General features: G+C 40.4%; 1 protein-coding gene and 1 long non-coding RNA gene across 2 annotated transcripts in view; one reads left to right on the plus strand and one right to left on the minus strand.

The window, feature by feature from the left end:
- Positions 1 to 9,630: 9,630 nt before the first annotated feature.
- On the minus strand, positions 9,631 to 13,714 carry LOC146647989 (uncharacterized). Its single transcript, XR_014908465.1, has 3 exons — positions 13,250 to 13,714; positions 12,031 to 12,082; positions 9,631 to 10,025 (listed from the first exon to the last, which is right to left on the minus strand). It is a non-coding gene; the product is annotated as an uncharacterized LOC146647989 (long non-coding RNA).
- A 721-nt stretch (positions 13,715 to 14,435) lies between these two features.
- Positions 14,436 to 19,330, plus strand: part of crhr2 (corticotropin releasing hormone receptor 2) — a 41,173-nt gene continuing 36,278 nt past the window's right edge. The window contains exons 1-2 of the mRNA XM_085389147.1: positions 14,436 to 14,622; positions 14,754 to 14,873. Of these exons, the coding sequence (XP_085245273.1) occupies positions 14,502 to 14,622; positions 14,754 to 14,873 (241 nt within the window). The 5' untranslated portion in view covers positions 14,436 to 14,501. The remainder of the gene's footprint in view (positions 14,623 to 14,753; positions 14,874 to 19,330) is intronic.

Genomic DNA, 19,330 nt, shown 5'->3' on the forward strand with positions numbered 1-19,330 from the left:
GCACAAACAGAGCAGCGGTGAGTTGGGCTCATTTAAACCACAATTTAAATTAACCTTGAAAGTAAGTGGACCACTCGAGCAACGTACAATATAGAGTGTCTGGAAAAATGTGAGAAAGTGAAGTCAGAGAAGAACATGTGGCCTCAAGGCATCCTTTCACAAGCGAATGTATTTCTGTTTGAAGAGCCTTTGCAACGGTGAGGGGACTACAAGGGAAAAAAAGAGCATACAATTAATAAGTAAACTTTATGTGGAGTCTTTTGGAGATATCATTACAGACACATGTAGTATGTCTATGTAGGTTGTCAGTCTTCCAGGTCATGGCAGTATTAAGAGCTTGAAAGAAGACGCTTTATGTTGTATGTCAAAACTGGTTGCCAGGTTGGAGGTAGTCTGAAGTACAGTCAAATAATGTATCATATAGTGACTCACACAGAAACAACATCTCAACAATTCCAGGAAACTTAAAAGGACAAACCTTTATATGAAAAAGAGAAACAATGAGCCGAATCCTTCCCTCAGGCTTCATTTGCGTCAGTGTTCAGTGATGAAGAATTCAGCAAGATCATAGAAGCATATCTGTCGTGTTTCAAAGAGCATAATTTACTGTGTAAATTGTCCATAAAATATTATAAGTGAATTTGATATTTTTGGGAGACCTAAGTATGCGCAGCATGCAGCTGCCACCGCTGCTGTCTGAGAACGGGCCTTAATTGTATATCTGTGTTCTCTGATAGTGGTGATTTGGGAAAATTTATTTGACAAAGAATTTAAGCTGTGACAGCCAAAATAGATATATTCAGGTAGCACCACTCTTTATAAAGCTCAGGGAGGAAATTACATGCTTTGAGACTAAAGATTTAAAAACAAAGAAAAACAAAGGCTGCAGCTGAAAAGTCTTCTCTCATCTATGCCTCAATAACTCACACTTTAGAGTCCAAACTACTAGGAGTCATTTCAGATCCTTAGCTTTAGCTCAGTGTTGGGGGGTACACACACTCTGAATTGGATTCTCTTCACAGTAGATAAGAGGGAAACTACATGCAAACGCACACACATCGACGAATAAGCAAACAAGACAAACACATCTATCAGGATAAAAAGTCCAGGCTTCGGTTGAACTTTAGTGCGAGTGTTTGTTCGAAAGCTGGAGGGGTATTCACTAACCACCCACATCTCATGGTCTCATTATAGAGCCTCTTATAGCAAAGTAACGCACCTCTGCTTTTCTTTCCTCTCTCTCTCTCTCTCTCTCTCTTTTTTTACCTGTTTTGTTCTATACAGAGAACAGCCTCAAGCTAATTTTCTTCACTAGATTTTTTTTCTTTTGGGTTTGTTTTTAGTGACTGTGAAACTCCTTCAGTGTGCTGTTTTTAGCATCCCCCTCCCCGAACCCTAAGAATTCATTCCCAAAAGCAGACATAAAAACACCCACACTGACATTTATACCATCGCAATTCATGCAACACGCCAGTTTCGCTTGAATCTTCTATTCCCTTAATTATATTCAAATTGTCATAATGTCACAAAATTGTCCTTGATGCCTTTATAAGCGCACCAATAAAAATGAATGGCACAAAACTACTAGCTACTCTCTGTGATCATCTCACTAATTATGTTACGCATCAACTATCATTATGCAGGTGCTCAGTGGAATCGGATCATCTAATCCCTTCTTAAAGTTAATATAGGCAACATGTTGTTTTTCAGCTTCTGTTCCAAACATTAAAACCTGTGTTCCTACTCACAGGGTGGTGGGTGAACGATTTGCAGTACAACAAAGTGACATGACACACAAAGCCAGCGTCAGTAATACAAAGCTGCGTGTTTATCTACAGTGCGACAGCAGCATCACGGTTTGAACTCAGCCCACTGTAATGATCTGTTTTTGCAAGCCACGTTGAAAAGATGTGGGATTTCCATGCAGCCTTCATAATGCATAGGAAGTTCTCTGCCTGTGATAAGGCACTGCATTCATCGTGACTCGCTCTTGGAAGCCGAGCTCGCAGAGAAATGTAGGCAGTTATTTACAAAGACGCCGCTGACAACAGCTCATTTCGTTTGGAATATTAATTGCAGTGCGGTTGCCTCCCTCTGCCCCCGAAGAGGTCACTTATGGTATTTAAACATGAAAGTGTGTTTAAACAGAAATGAAATGGAGTGTTTAACCGCTGCTTCATGTCGGCGCGGTCACTCACTTCAGACGGAGCATCAATCAGCCTGCCGTTCTAGTGGGGTTTTTTGTGTGTGATACTTAGAGGAGTGTGTCATAGCTGGCGGCAGCAGGGAATCAACAAAGTGGACTCGACCGCTCACATCCACAGCCAAATGGTCTGGGAGTTAAATGGCTACAATGAGCAGGGCTTATCAATTATGCCACCTTAGCAGGAATCAGGATGTGACTGCTTAGCTGAGCTGTCAGATGGTTTCATGCTGTGAGGCCTAAAACACCGCTCACAAGGGTATTTCTTTGGCAGCTGTCATTTCATAGAGTGCAGTAAGTAGCTCATACTCCACCCTGCAGCCATGCAAAGTTTCTCAGCCTTGCTCATTATCATTAAGCCCTTCGATAATGTACGGTGTCATGTTAAAATCAGTCAAAACGTGTCACTGCCCTCTATAGTATCCATTGGCTTTCTGTATTTTTCACCAAAAAGTTATTGCTTTGACCTTTTTTGTTGCTTTTATCCGGTATAATTTTTTGTTGTGTGCAGTTGTTTTTAACCTGGAAGATCATCGAGGTGCTCTGAAGTGCACTTTGTGTCCTCCCCCCTACAGTTTTCTCTCTGCGGTTGGTTGCTCTCTTGTTTGTCCTTGCTCCGAGCTACTCTTGTGCATATTTAGCCAACATATCATAGCTTTCTTAGGAGTTTGGTTCTGTCTTTGCAAAGCGAAGGAGACCATTTTTGTGCAGAATAGCTCAGCTGTATAGGCTGCAGTCTTTAGAAACAGGTCAATTAGACTCAGAGTAACTGACAAAGAGAATTTCAAGTAATATAGGGAACTCTGATACGGCATATCTGATTAGTCATCCTGAGGCAGATGAAACTTGCATCTTATCTACTTATATTACCAAATGAAACCCTGAGTCATCAAGTACCCTTAGGCTAAGGATAGCAAAGAGAAGTCCCACATAAGAGTCAACAAGCTTTTAGAAATCAGAATGTGTGCTTGAGTTATGTGGGGTTAGGTTTAAGTGCCTTTGGGTCCTGAGGTACTCGGGCTCCCAGATCTGAGGCTCAGAGATGCAAGCATGGGGCCGCGCAACCGTGATGAAATGTCCCTCATCTGAGCTCAAAGTGAACACACTGTTGTTCAAACAAAAAAGTGCTGAAATCATGAGGATGATTATATATAATGAAATGGCATGCAAGCAGAAAAAAGTTTTTCATTCCATCACAAATCTGCTGTGGTGAAATATATGCATCACATTTATATATGTTCTTAAAGCAGATTCATTTTCTTCTGATTTTCCACTGAAAAATTGTGAGCATTAAGTTTTAAGACCAAAACAAATTTACTTGATGCTTTTTGTAAAATATCGGCATTAATCAGGTCAAAACATTTAAATAACTGAAGTCAAAAGGCAGCTGAAAAATTATGTTAAAAAAAAAAATCAGATCTTTTGGCCAAGAGTGAAGGGCTCTGGTTATGCTGTGCAGGGTATTTTGCTGGCATTGTTTGGGCTCATGTCCCCTTTGCAGGGAGGTCAGTCAAAATCAATACAAAGGAACTCTAATTGGTCACCTCTAACCTATTATGAAAGGTTTTATCCTGAGGGGAGTGTTTTCTTCCAAAGTGACAATACCCCAATCCACAGGGCATGGAAGGTCACCAGATGACTTGATGAATATGTCAGTGTTGTAAATCATATGATTTGGCCTTCGCGGTCACGGCCGGCTCTTATCCTCGTTGAACCCCTCTGAACAAAATGCTTTCCAGCATCATTAAAACACAAATGAGGAAATATCTTTTTGTTTCACCGCTAAAACAGAGATTCAGAGACTTCTAGAAATCACACTGGAGCTGTTCTGCCAGCCCAGCAACTTAATAAGACACAGTCCACTGCTGTGAAAAAGTATTTTTTGCTTAGACTTTACAATTCACAGAATACTTTCTAAAAAAATCTCAAGGATCATCAAATGCGAGACAAGATTGCTCCTTTTTGGTCAGCTGTGGTTTTCTCGGAATTCTCCCATGGATGCCATTTTTGCTCAGTTTCTATCTTATTGCTGAATTACAAACTTTGACCTTAACTGACCTAAAGTGAGGCCTGCAGTTCTTTAGATCTTATTCTGGGGTTTTTTTGTGACCGCCTTTGTTGATGTCCCCTCGAAGTAATTTTGACAGGCTGGCCTTTCTAGTTCTTTCTCTATTCCTGGATAATTTTCACACAGTGCCAGGTAGGTTTGAATGTTATTTTTTTCCCTTAATAAATGAAAAAATAAATGGAATCATAGTTTAAAAAACTGCCTTCTGCATTCATACTCAGAGGAGCTTTTCTTAAAATCAAGGTTTGTTTAAAGAAACATTAAAGTGTTACAAATATACAAAAACGAAGAAATCAGGAAGTGAAAAATGTCTTATGAGCATATGGGCGCATATTTCGACCAATCTGAGAACTAAACATTAGGTTGTGTGTTGCTGCAAAACTTTTAGGTCATTTCAGTGGTCAAATCAATCTGTGGGCTGCATCTGACAATCATTGTTAAATTTCATTTGCTACGATTTCATTGTACCTGAAGGAAAATTCACTGATTAAAGTTTAAACTGTGGCTTCAGCAGTTTTGTGGTGCAGTTTGCTTTTTGTTTTTTTTGTTTTTTTTTACCCTAGATTGGCTGGAAAATTCAGTGGGAAAAAAAAGGGAACTTGCATTGGGTTTTTTTAGGATCCAGTAATGAAATTTTCACTTTGAGCCAGGTTTGATGTCTTCTAAGCTTGGTTTCTTTTTGTTGAAGGAAAGTGTTTTCTGTGTGAGCAGCAGAGAGGCTTTCATCTGTTTTTCACTTACGACCAGGAAAAAATAGATTAGGTAAGTTACAAAGAGACAGCGACTTCTTTATTGACATTATGTTAATGATTGGAAGCATTTTGTTCTCCAGGTGACAAATGGAAGAAATTTGTTCTAAAGCTATTCACAAAGCTAATAATCTCAGATATCCCGAGAATCAAACAATGAAAGATGTTTTCTTTTCTTCAACCTAAAGTGCTTTTTTGCCTTCCCATACCTGGAAGCAGTATAACACAGAGTGGATGCTGTGGGAGAATTAATCAACTTTTTGGTGCACTATTTATAGCTGGGTAATTACAACAGTGTTCATCACATGGCCAGGTCAACCCAACAATCCGATCTATGACTGCATGACTGGAGCGTAAAGTGACATGGAGTTCTGCATGTGGAAGCTAAGAGGGAGCTTAGACAGAAAGCCTCTCGCTGGTGAAAAGGTCACGTCTCACATTTAACAGTAAACAGCCAAGATATTAAACTCTGTTATGAGTCACATTTGCAGTCTAGACACTTTTCATTAATTTGAATCGAAGTTTGAGACAAAACATTTGAATTTTTCGTCGTGCTATATTTGCAGCTCCAGAATTTATGAGAAACTGGAAGATTTAATCAAATAATGTAAGCCTTGAGATTTTATTATTGATACAGTTTATTTTGTTTTGCCCCATAGTTAGCAGAAATTATTGGGAATAGAGCTGCGTGAATCTCACTTTTACGTTGCAGTAATTAAAACATCAAAATTGTCGAAAAAAATAACAATAAATAAAAAATGACTGTTTAAAGCAAAACAGACCACATCTTTAATAAGAAGCATTCAGTATTTTGAGTCACTCATTTGTGGAATGAACTGTACTTTCACTCAAAGGGTACTCAAAACTGTAAACCTGGCAGGGAGTGTTGGTCTGCATGATCAGTGCCATTGTGGTCATAATTATTTTCACCTTTTTACAGAAAAACTACTCAATGTACAAAAGTGCAAAATCGGGCTCTGTTTCATGAAAAATAAACAGTTGTGAGTGTACAGACTCTGAAGGTACACAGTAGTATTTTTTATTTAGTTTGTACTTTCCTCAGTCTTCAAAGAGACTACCCTCTACTGCACCATGGCATTTGTTTAAATGCTTCCGGTTTTTGTGAATGGGAAAAATGTATCAGGTGCACATTTGGAGCTGACAAGATACGTTCACAAAAACCCTCTGCTGAGGTGGGTGGTTGGCTTCCAAGTGTCAGACTTTAATGCCAGAGATACAGCTTTTCTGCTACTAGAAGCACATTTGGTTCTTTCACAGTCCTCGGGTAACCTCGTAACGATTTACAGGAGGAGACAACCCAAATCCAGGACACCAGGGGCAAGAAAAAGTCCAAAAATCCAAAGATTAATGATCACAGCAAGGGTCAAACACAAGATAACCAGAAGAGACAAGGGGAAAGCAGAAAGGGCACGTATTCTGAAAATCTGTGGACACAACAATGAAATCAAACTTGAAGGGGTTCTGGCTGAAGCATATAGGTCAGGGAGCTTGTATGTCCTTTTGCATGCAGATAAAGCCAAAAAAAAAAAAAAAACAAAACCCCCAGAGAGAACCAAGAAATTACTAGAAGGCTTGAGTATAAGGAGTACAAGCATCTAGTTGGAGAGTCAGGTTTAAGTATACTGCCTTATAGTGACTCCATTACATAATAGGTTAAGGATGGTGTGCAAAAGTGACAGAAAACAAATCAGTTCAACTTAATTCAGTTGAATTCAATCTTCAGTTAGTTGTATTTATATAGTGCCAAATCACAGCTTCTCCTCAAGGTGCTTTATATTACACTCTAAGAACTAAAACTGATAATTACTTAAATATTTTGGTGCAACACTTTTACACTCAAAAATAATGAGTAAATGCAAAAACAATCACATCTCTTAAATACACCTAATTGAGTAAATCCAACTAAAATGGAATAAGTTGTTATGAACAATTAAAGATGTTACAGTAACATACAAAATTGAGTAAATACAATTGAAAATCTAAGTTAAAACAACAGTAACCAAAAGTTCAAACTACATAAAATATTAATTAGGAAATGCTGAAATGCTTGGCACATTTAACCTACACCATTACAATTATTTGTTTTTAAATAATGGTGCAATTTACTTAATATTTTTAAGTTAATTTAAGCAAAAACGTTAATTACAATTAAGTGTTTATTTACACACACACACACACACACACACACACACACACACACACACACACACACACACAGGAAAAAAGAACCACGTCAATTCAACATTGTTCACAATGATTTATTTTAAACAGCTTTTTTGTGAATCACACATTTAGCAGATTCCTTCTCTGAACACAGTGAGCTGAAATCTGTTCTACATTCAGTGGATAAAACTTGGATAAAATTTCAGTCACAACAGCCTTATATAATAAAATTGCATCCAAATTGGCATGCTTGATAAAACTCTGTAAAACTGGCATATTGATGCTAACAACAAGAAAAATGTACCTGCCATACAAAGAATAAAAGTGGCTCAAGTGAACGCAGTGCTTTACCTTTTCAGAAAAGGTCAAATGACAAAAATAAAATTAAGATCCCAAAAAGATATAAATCCTGAAAAAAAAACCCATTTGCACTGTGACATAGTTTTTGAACATCTTATTTTGATTCCAAAAAATTGGGAAGATTATAACTAAAGAGTGACCAAAAAACATCCATAATGATACTCTACCATTTACACCTTAATGTGAATCTGGAAAGTTAATACAAAAACACAGTTTATGGTACAAACATTAGTTATGAACAGGAATGTCAAAACAATGTAATGTCGCAACTGAACCTTTTGATGAGCATTACATGTCACTTAACAAGTCTAACACTTTAAGAACAGCCCTGTGAAATTTTGTCTACAATGAACAGAGGTCATTTTTCAGTCTTTGAACCTTGACAGAAAGGTTTCCTGGATCCAGCTCCATGAACACTTTTCGAAATGCTTCAAATGTGCATTTGAAATTCTTGGGGTATTTCAGATCCAGAGCATAGCACAGTCCCAAAAGATAGCAACAGGCTTTGCTCAGATTCCCAAGTTTGCCCAGAACAGTAACGCCTTCAATAACAATACCCACATCAGTAGGTTCGCCTGACCTGTCTTGATTCTGCAGCAGGTAAATCTTCATCACCTCCTCAGCCAAAGCCTCTTCAACAAAGACAGTATCAGCACCGTCCTTTAAAAAGAGAAACAACTGTTTTAAGCTCACATATTTCCAAACATTGAAACAAAAAGTTTCATTTGTATGACATCACCGGTACTCATAATATGTAGACACTGTGCTCCAAAATCTTATAGCAATAGCAAATGCAAATGCTATTCTTTTGTATGCTTTGAAGTGTTTTTTTTTCTTTAGAACAGTATCTTAAAACTTTTCTATGATCTCACAAGCTAAAATAAACTACCGTAATTGTCGGGCTATAAGCCGCTACTTTTTGCACCAGCTTTGAACCCTGCGGCTTTTAGTCAGGTGCGGCTTTTCTCTGGATTGTCCATGATTTTTGTCATATCGTAAGATTTGTTTTGTTTGTTCCGCTGTTGCCTGGCGGAAGGGCATGTGATCAGACACACAGTATCGGGGTTCAAGAGTGGTATGTTGGTCACATGTCCATCCGCCAGGCAACACAGTGCCGTACAAGTAGCGCGAAAAACAAACTTCAAAGTAGCGCTACGCGTTCAGCGGGAGGCGTGGATGACGAGCGGTGATAAACTTGCGAAAAGCAAGTTATGCTCAACTCCACCGGTGGATTCTGACAGCGTGGAAAAGTGTGAAAACATCCACGATCACCAACGGATTTGAAGGGCTGGACTGCTGCATGATGGAGAGGAGGACACCGCCACAGCCCTTCTGAGGGTGTTCGACTCTGACACTGACAACGAGGATTTCTTTGGTTTTGAAAGTGACAACGAAGGAGAGAAGCGGAGAGTGGATGACGAAGCCATCCTGAGCCTGTTCGTTTCCGACACTGGAGAAGAGGACTTTGGTGGTTTCAGTGCGCAGGAAGAAGAGAAAGATGGTGGTGAATGACTGACTTTTCTTCTTGTTAAAGCCGTGTCGCTGCACCTGAGCCTAAAAGGTAGTCTGAATCTATTTTTCTGGTGTGCTGCAGGTTATTGTTATGTACTACATTTGTTACTCATTTATGAAGCACAGTACATGTGTCCTACTTGTAATTACCGCTACTTGTACATATACCTAAAAAGTTATGCAAATATGTACCCATAACTTGTTTTTCAAGATATTAATAAAAGGGGTGTGTCTCCAAACAGCCATCTCTTTCCTGACAATTCCCTTTGTGCATATTCTCTTACATATGATAAGTCAACATTGAAACACCTGCGGCTTTTGGTCAGGTGCGGCTAATGTATGTACAAACCAGGATTTTCCCCTGATTTTAGCTTGTGCGGCTAATATTCAGGTGCGCTTTGTAGTCCGGGAAATACGGTACTAATATTCCTAAAACAGATTTATTGCACCAACCTCAAAGGTTTTGATTAAGGCACTTGGATCCTCTCCCAGATGGTCAATGAAACATCTGATGATGACTTCTCGTTTTTTCTCGATGGCATTTCCACTCTGTAAAACAGGAAGTCTCAACTGAGGCAAAATTTGCACATTTAAAACATGACTTACCATTTCTAGCTTAAACATAACTATTTTTTTTCTGTTGTTGACCTGTTTTCACACCCACCATCAAGGTAAGAACACCTGTGGAGCTAAAATATTGAACAGAAACCTAAGAAAAGCCGTTTTTAGTGGAAGGGCCTCTTCAATGCTGTGTTGGAACGTTTTTGTGGTTAGAAAATGCAATCTTCCTTACCTGAAGCAGAAGGTTTAACTGTGCCCTGTGGCGTTGTCCAGCAGCACCTTTCTTGGCTTGAAACAAGGACAGGAGTTTGGATGAATACAAGTCCAACGATGACATGAACTTTGGTTCAAGGTTCAGGGTCGTGATCCTATGAAACGCTGCACTGACCTGGATGGGAGAGGACAAAAAATCTGAAGGCCAAAATTCTGATTCAATCAAAAAAAATAAATAAAAAAATAAAAATCTACCATTTTTTGCAACCTGGACCTTATTTTCTAACATGCAAAAGATTAATTTACACATCCAGACATAAATCCATATAAGTGGAGTTGTTCAGTATGCAGACTAAACCCTCAACATAAAGTATTATCTTCCACTAAGCTTCTAAATTTTATGTTATGAATTGCTTGCACTATTTCCCTGTGAGATTGTATAATCTTAGAGGGAAGAGGCGGAGCCAGGTTGCCCTCTGAACCATCGTCTGCCAGGCAGCGATGCGAGAGGAACACACCGCTGAAGTGGCGCACATATTCAGAATCGTGTCAGCGGCTTTACAGAGAAAGCCTTTCAGCTCCTCTGGCAGCTCTGCTTCCTCCACCTTCCTGGAGATGACAAACGCTAGCAAATCAGTGTTGTTAGTCAATGCAGCTGACTGAACAGTGCATTGATGTGCGCGATCAGTGAACCTTGCTATCAGCTGGTCAAGTTTGGCGGGATGGGCCGGTCGCTGTCCAACGACCTTGGTCATTTTGGTGCCGAAAACTGAAGCGAGGCTCGGCTCCAGAGGGGGAACAGGCGGAAAACTCCGGTCTGTGAAGCCCTCTGTGAAGCCCTAGGTAGAGACCGGCGCTCTAATCTTCGCTGGCTCTGCTGCTGCCTCAGAGAGGTTGGTCATCATCCCTGGGAACTGAGGCCAGATGGGATCTGGGCAACGAGAGTGAGTGGAGCCATACCTTCCCGCCAGATCATGGCCTGTATTTATATAGCGCTTTACTAGTCCCTAAGGACCCCAAAGCGCTTTACATATCCAGTCATCCACCCATTCACACACACATTCACACACTGGTGATGGCAAGCTACATTGTAGCCACAGCCACCCTGGGGCGCACTGACAGAGGCGAGGCTGCCGGACACTGGCGCCACCAGGCCCTCTGACCACCACTAGTAGGCAACGGGTGAAGTGTCTTGCCCAAGGACACAACGACCGAGACTGTCCAAGCCGGGGCTCGAACCGGCAACCTTCCGATTACAAGGCGAACTCCCAACTCTTGAGCCACGATCATCAGATGGGGGTGGAGCAGGCTGAGGGACGGGAAGTTCCTTCTCACCAGCTGCCTCCTGGATGATGCCAGGCAGATCCAGGAGCAGCGCACCAACAACTGGGAGCGGCGTCCTTGCCGACATGTGAAGGGGTGCAGGGGTGGATGAGCGTCGGCTCATCCACCCTTCTGTCACCAGGCTGCCCAGCTGGGAGGCAGTGGAGCTGCCACCACTGCCGTTTTCCTCATGGTGGGTGGAATCATCCAATTCCGGCCCACCATCGAAGAACTCGATGGCTTCTTCCAGCGAGTGCCTCTCTTAGTGGGAACGCCTCCTCAGCATCAGCCTTGAAAAAGGCTGACCTCCGCTGCTTTTCCTCTGGCGGGAGGAGCTAACAGGAGCAGCAATAGGATTAAGGTGTGAGGGCAAGGTCCGCATGGTGAGGACCGAGGCAGCCCACGCAGACGGCATGTCGGTCATACGACATGATGTAGCCGGTCTGGCAGGATGGACACAGACGGATGGTCTCGCTGGACATCTTCTGGCTGGCTGAAGAAAAACGGTAGAGCCGATTTCCTGGTCTCACCGTAACTTATACTAGACCAGGGTGAGGCCCACACAGCAGGTGGGCGTGGACTAAAATACTTCAGTGCTGCGCGCACAAGGGGAATACCCACTTAAAGGGCTGCGCCTATACTCATGGTGACACTGGATGACAGGCCATGAACTCATCAATATATTTACCGAACTGAAAAATTCTCAAAATTTAGATTTGGCATTTGTATGACTAAAATAACCCACCACAAAACCAGTATAAATATTTAGGTGGTATCACCATCCACTACTCAGCTTGTATAAAACAATATCATATCCTTCCAAAATTTAACACATCAAGTCCTCTGAGTAAAATTACCTGCTTTACTTTGTAGTTGATGCAGATTTTTTTCCTGGTGGTGAAGATGGTGCTGAAAAAATACAAATCAAAACTTTATCATTACAAAACATGTCACTGAGTAATCTGCCATAACACCAATCTCTTATAAGAAAGTTTAGCTTGGATTGAAATAAACATTTATTTATGTAAATTGGGAGTAACTAGGCAAGGCAAGGCAAATTTATTTGTATAGCACAATTCAACAACAAGGTGATTCAAAGTGCTTTACAGAGAAACAAAAACAAATAAAAAGCATGATTTAAAATTGATTAAAGCAAGCAAACAAACTAACTAACAAACAAAACAGTATATAAAATCACAACAGTAGATAAAATCAGTAGTTAAATGTAAGTTTTGAAATTTAAGCTTAAAAGTGTGGATTTGGTGCTTTATTCAAATGCAGCAGAGAATAGGTGAGTCTTCAACCTGGATTTAAATAAACTGAGTGTTTCTGGAACTATACTATACTAACTATACTGGAAATGATGGTACTTTTGGCTTGACCAAAAGGACCAAAGCTTTTTTTTTTTCATTATTTTCTGGGATCTGAAAGGAAGTAGGGCCCCCAGTCTAAATTTACTTAAGGCCCCATAGTACTTTGGACCGGCCCTGGATGAGGTAATCTGCTGACCCGGGCGGTCCTGTCAGTGTTCTCTCAAAAACTGGCCCTGTTCGGGACAAAGCTGAAAGCAGCGTCTTATATGCTCTGAAAGACCCCACATAGAACAAGAAAGCTAAGCAGCATGGTTGCTGCTATGAACTGTTCCGCGGGCAGGTCTTCTTAGTTACCAAAGCCATTGATGACGTCTGTTCATCTCCTCCTGAACAACCTGACAGAGTGAGTCAGGCCGCGTGACTACCGCAGCTCCCGCACCGCGACTCAACAGGGCCATTTTCTAGAAATGTCTGAGCACACCTGCTTTCACGTGGTTCCTAAAATGCCCCCAATTAAACGGTCAGGTCGCTGGTACCGGGACATTCCGGTCAAATTACCCGGAACGCAGATAGCGACTCAGAACGTAAAAGGATAAAAGGGTGCGGTTTCCCGCCGCCTTGACTGGAAGACGGGTTGAAAACTTAAATTAACGTGCACAAACACGCTGCGAAAAGTGAGCCACCATGACAAACACTTTCTTCAGAACATGTTATAAAAGAACGGTGTGGATAAAGACAGCTAATGTAAGAATTGGTCACTTACCTGAAAACGTTACCAAGTCTGCAGTGGATGTGTGTCTGTCTCGTTCAACGTGCAGAAAATCTCCCATGAGGCCATGCTCCTCGCGTGCGGTACATGCCAAAGGTCATTAGTCTTACTCAAAGTTTTAAGTTAGTATTGGGGGACAAAATTATATTGATTTTTGAACCATTAATAATTAAAGTTAAAGACAATGATAAGTATGAATACCAGTGTCTCAGTTATTATGAGTACTTTCTATGAGATATATTGAGTAGATTTAAATAATGCACCCTGTGTTTCAAATACAGAATTTTTTCTTTTAAATAAACTTGAACAAAAGAGCTCAGTTCAACTCAAAAACTGGTGTTGAAAATTTAAGCATTCTTTTCAGTATTTTCAACTCAAGATAACACTTTTGTGATTTTCAAAGATTTAATCAAGGTCATCTAACTTAGAATTATAATGATATTTACTAAGCCCCTGAATAATTTTTTAGGGTGTACAAGGTGAAGACAATAATGGAAAAAGTAAAGCAAAAACACATAAGAATTACAGATTTCAAAGTAAAACAGGAAATGATAACAGCAATCCAAAGCAAAAGTTAAACTTGGTTATGTCCAAACATTCCAGATTAAGCTCTGCATCATCTTAAAGAGTACCGACAGAGTTGTGTCCTTAGTGCTATTTAGAAACAAAAGCCAAAGGAGCCGACGTCATCACCGAGTCTAATTATTGTACGACATACAATCAGCTTTTCAGCTTCCTGCCCTGAAAACGTCCGTTTACTATTTGCATACAGAAAAAAGGGCTCTATGATACAAATATAAAACCAATAACTGAACCCAGTATTCTTCTTGCTGCTTTCTGTTCTGTTCTGTTTCTTTCCCTTCCATTCAAGTTTCACTCGCAACAACAGGTAACCTGGCTGTACATTTCATTCTAAATCTCTCCCACACACGCTACTTTGCATTTCAAACGCAGCGACTTTTTCCTCATAAATAAACATGACAGGTGGGTAGCAGGTGTGAAATGTCAGAGTAACAAGGCTCATGATCCGGTCAGTGCGGTGTGACGGCTGTCTTTCACGTGGAGGGATGAGCGGATCCGCGGCTCTGATTGGCCAGGCGCGCGCTCTCCAGAAGGCGCGCCGGGCTCTCTACTTGTCATTACGGTTGCACCGATTCACATGCCCACGAACACGGCTGGGCACAGCAGTGTGCCTATCTCCTCTCGGACTTGCACATTATTCAGACCAAAAGTGGCGGCTCGCACTATGGATGCTACCGTTTATGAGATCATATTTGGAGAGCTCGGGGACCTAAATTGTAGTTTAATAGAGGCTTTCCAGGACACTTTTTTGGCAAATGCTTCATTGTCATTGCTGAGCACTGATGGTAAGGCGGAATTGCTTCATTCTCCTTCCTCAGTATTGAGATGTTTTGCTGTTGCATCTTAAAAATAGAAAGCTAAGCGTCGACCTTTATCTTTTATTTTATTTTCATTTATTATGTTTCCCCCCTAAAAGGTTTATATTGCAATGCCACAACCGATGAGATTGGAACCTGCTGGCCACGGAGCAGCACTGGCAGGATTGTAGAAAGACCTTGCCCTGAGTACATTAATGGGGTGAAGTACAACACAACGAGTAAGTCTTTCCATCGTGGAAAAAAGTTCCTTAACGTGTGGGAAACTGTGGAGCATTTTGTGGAAAATTATTTAGACAGTTGTGGAAAAAGAAATAGCGCAAAGCAAAAGAGCGCAACATTAGCAAGTGCGTTAATTACAGCAAGACTTCATGAAAAAAATGATTTGTGCTGCAAACAACCGCCCGTTAATATAAGCAATAACAAACAAATCCAGCAGCTTAATGATCTCTCATTTAGCCCACCGTCTTATGAATTTTCATTTCTACCCTAATTAGATAATTTTTCCACAGGCTTATTATTAGTACCCCCCCTGTGTTCACAAGTAAAGCGGCATAGACAGCGAATCAGTGATCATTATTAAACCTCCTGTTACAGGAACAGCTGCTTAAGAATGTGCGTGTGTGCTTTTCACTTAAAGGGCAAATACACCTAAGATCGCTCAAATCTCTGCTTCTGTAAGCTACTTACATGTATGTGAGGGCATCTCTTGGTTTGATTTTACTGGAGGGGGAATTTTGTTTGTTCCAATAGACAGCTGGACAATTTGGCATTGCACTGGTGTTCCAGTATCAGCAGAGAGAGTGTGTGTGCGAGAGAGCGAGCAAGGTGATCTGCTGTAAAATTGAGACTGACTGCCCATTAGAACTATTGTATAACTGTTATCATAGCAGCACCGTCTAGTGTCCAAAATAAGAGAGGATATGAAACAATGAAAGCCTCCATTGGGAGGAGGTTGCGGTGGATGGATGGGTCTACTAAACATTGGACCTTAATACTAGCCTGCTTTCTTTAAAAATCTCCTTATCTTAAACAGGTGTTCAGTATTCACATGCTCGACTTCTAACAGTTAGACTGGGGTTTGAGATTTGTCTGGTGTGACCAAACAATGGACTCTATGGACGCCTTCCACTTGGGCTGCATCATACAATATAAAACAGCATAATATACAAAACTTTTATGTGTAAAAAGTGTCATATTGTGATATCACTGCTATAGCAATGGTTATTGTGCAAATTCCTTATTGCGCAAAACAACAAGACACACCCAGACATTTAGTAAAAAGGGAGATATTTGAACATCTTCCAACAAAGCACAATACTTAGCAAAGTATTTTTCATCACTTGATGTGAAAACACACCATGAAATGCAAGGAGGCCCAAAAATGGTATAACTGAGCATCATTGTAGCACTCGCGGGCCTCACTCCCTATGACAGGAAGCACAAATGGTAGAAATTACCAGTGCTGCTTCATATTTTTTGGGCAAGTATATGTAATAATATGATGTCAATTGAAATGGTGGAAAAACAGGACATTAAGCAAATTGTTTGACCTAAGTAACAACATCCCAGGTAGAAAATGTTTTCAGCTTCAGTTTTATTGTGCTGGTTGCTGATTAGATACAAGTTACTTTAATAATTGCTTAAAAGTATCAAATAACTGTGTGTCCCCACAATCCAAATGCAAACCACCAAAATTTCCACTGAAACCACTAACCAGGCTCCTTTTACACTTACATTTGTCTTATGCTGCATCACTGAATATAATGCTGTGCCACTACTATTGCACTGTGATATTTCTGCTGCTGGGGGCACCTTGTTTCAGTAGAAGCACACTTTGAATGAGATCGTCTGTCATCGATGACAGCAGCTCATTGGAAATGAAGGACAGAAAATGTCCATTATTTTGTTTGCACAAATAAACAGTGCTGCAGGCAAGCTGCAATCTCAGATAAAACATTGTTGAGGATTATTTCTCTACATCATCAGAAATATAATTCTTGCAGATGTCTTTGAAATATCATGATACAATTTTTAGGCGCCCACCCCCGTCCCTACCTGCGTGTCACCCTGGATCACTCAGCTCCTGTAGGCTACTTATCTCCAAAATGCAACTCTAGTTCATAAGAGCTTGCGGAAATGACTTATCTGGTCAATTTCTTTGGGGGGAGGGTGGGTGTGGGATTTCAGAATAATACTTTTCATTTTGCTTCTGATTTCAACAATACGCTAAGAGGATGGTTTTAATCTGCTGGCTTGACAGGCTGAGCAGTTTCCAAACTAATCTGTGTCAGCCAACAGTTTAGCTAAGAGCTGAGAACAGCATATCACAACTCCGCCACCCAGCACTGTCACCTTATGTAACTCCTGTGTTAGTCATAAGGCTGATGAACTTGTTGCCGAGAAAACAGCACCATTCATTTCACAAAATAACCGACATGCACCAAGTGTGAGTGTCCAGAGTGTCCATATCTGGACTTTTCATTTAACACTACTGTTATCTCTGTAATAGACTCAGGTGTAGTGTCATTACCCACCAAACCTCTGATACACACCCACAATCAACTGCTGTCTGATCACCTTTGATTCAACTTTGCTCTGCTGCTGCTTAGTATTAGCTGAACACGCCTGTTGGTTTGATCCACCAGTGTGAAAAGCATACCGAAAAGCATTGAGACACCTTGTCCAGTGAAGGTTTAGATAGCACCCTGGTGAGTCAATATTACATTTTTATCAGGCTCAGGTTTAGATATTGAGGCTGTAATATACTGACTGAACTGTGTGAAGAGTTTCCCGTTAGATAATAGGAGAAGTACAAAGAACTGTACAGCTGCAGTTTCCTGCATCACCCAGGAGTGAATGAATACAGCAATCAAACAGTAAATAAAATATTGTTTGAATGTTTGTCTCAAACATATGTGCAGTTCAGAAATTAGATAGAGGAGGTGACAGATTTTTCGCCCTTGCGCGAAAAAGTTGATGAGTAAGTTAATTACAGGGATTGGTTCTTGTGACAGCAGAGATTACAGGTTTTATTCTTTCACTGTCACCAACATTTGTAATTACATGGATTGTTATATTTTTAACACAGATCTGACATGTGACATGTGCAGCTAATACGCTTTGAAATGCTTGGATTATCTTAGCTATGTAAACAAATCTTTTTTTCTTCTTCCTGTCAAATCAGGAAATAGACTTTCAGTTTTTTAGGATGTCAAACATAAAACAATGCATTTATTGTTGCAAGTCAGACTATTAAAGAAGCCAAAGCAGAATATTTAATAGATTGCGGTTCGACACAGCAGGGAGGCCATTACAAAACTCTTCACAACTGATAGCTTAACTGCAGGATTCTGCGTGTTTTCACAGCAAAGTGATGTGACACCAGAGACAATGTAGGTGATTATTCTCATCCTCCTAGGTCACATTAGCAGCCCTCATTTGCATTCAGGAAAAAAAATACAAATTTTAAACCACAAAATAGGTCAGACTAAGAATAGAAGTAGGCCCTAACATCCCATGAGCAGGTGTTAATTAAAACAATGCAAAAAAAAAAAAAAGAACTGTGAAAATGCAGCGCAGCAATTTGCAAACTGAAGCCAAACAAGATGTGTTTTAAGCCAATCACTTTGACCACATGCCTAGCAGCAGCCATTTGCCCAGCATATATCCAAGAGCCAGGTATTTCATGCTTCTATACAAGCCTGCATATTAGAAATGAATGACCCAGGATATTTTAAGGAGAATCCCTTGCGGTTTGTACTCCCAGTTGTTGAACAGTACAAGATATAAATGCCACATCTTGCTTGAAACCGTGTAGGTTTTCTGTGGTGCTTTCAAATGAGAAGCTGAGCAAGTGTAAAGTAAAAATGTTGCGATTCTTTTGCAAAAATTAGAAGTTTAAGAGGCTTAGCGGGGCAGTTCAGGTAAGTAGCTATAAATTCTTTTCCATTTCATCTGGCTTGTATAAATATTAATGTCTGCGCAGAGTGACTTAAGAGCATTTATGCATTTTTAAACTTTCCTCTGTTCATGTTTTTTTTCTTGCAGCGCATTTATTCGTTCCTCTGGTTTACATGAAATGAAAATCGCCACCGTTGGGCCACAGTTGTTAGATACGGTGTGCTTTCTAACGACTATATGATGTGCTCTCTATCAAGCCTCAGGCAAAACAAGCAGTCCAAAGCAGTACTGAAGAGTGGCACTAGTGCTGAAGTATTAGTTTTGGAAGATAAATAAAAAATGTGTGACCTGTATGCTTTCTCTGTTCACCCAGAGCACAACTTTAATTATTCAGTGAATCGCTCATATTGTTCTTGTAAATTCACCTCCTCCCAGTGAGTGTGTGTTCATTCTCACATAGGCGACATCCTGTTAGCACATAATGTACCATCCTAGTCAACACAAATCAAAATCAGGGCAGCTGTTTCTACAATAGAGCTCTATTGATTCTCTTATCAGGATTAATAAAGTCTGAGACATATCAGTGCTGCTCTGTGTATCTGGTTCAGACTGACAGTGGAGAGAGTGAAGCTGATGTAGTGTTGCATGTTGGGGGATACAGCTTGTCTCTTTATTTTAAATCACAGCTAATTCTGTACCTCGCCTTCTGGAGGCAAACATGACACTAATATAAGGTGGTGGATAAATATAGACAGGCATTGTTAGTAATTGTGAA

This window comes from Rhamphochromis longiceps, linkage group LG18 (genome assembly GCF_057381845.1).
Source record: "Rhamphochromis longiceps isolate RC_006_pf linkage group LG18, R_longiceps_female_GT1.1, whole genome shotgun sequence".
NCBI lineage: Eukaryota > Metazoa > Chordata > Actinopteri > Cichliformes > Cichlidae > Rhamphochromis > Rhamphochromis longiceps.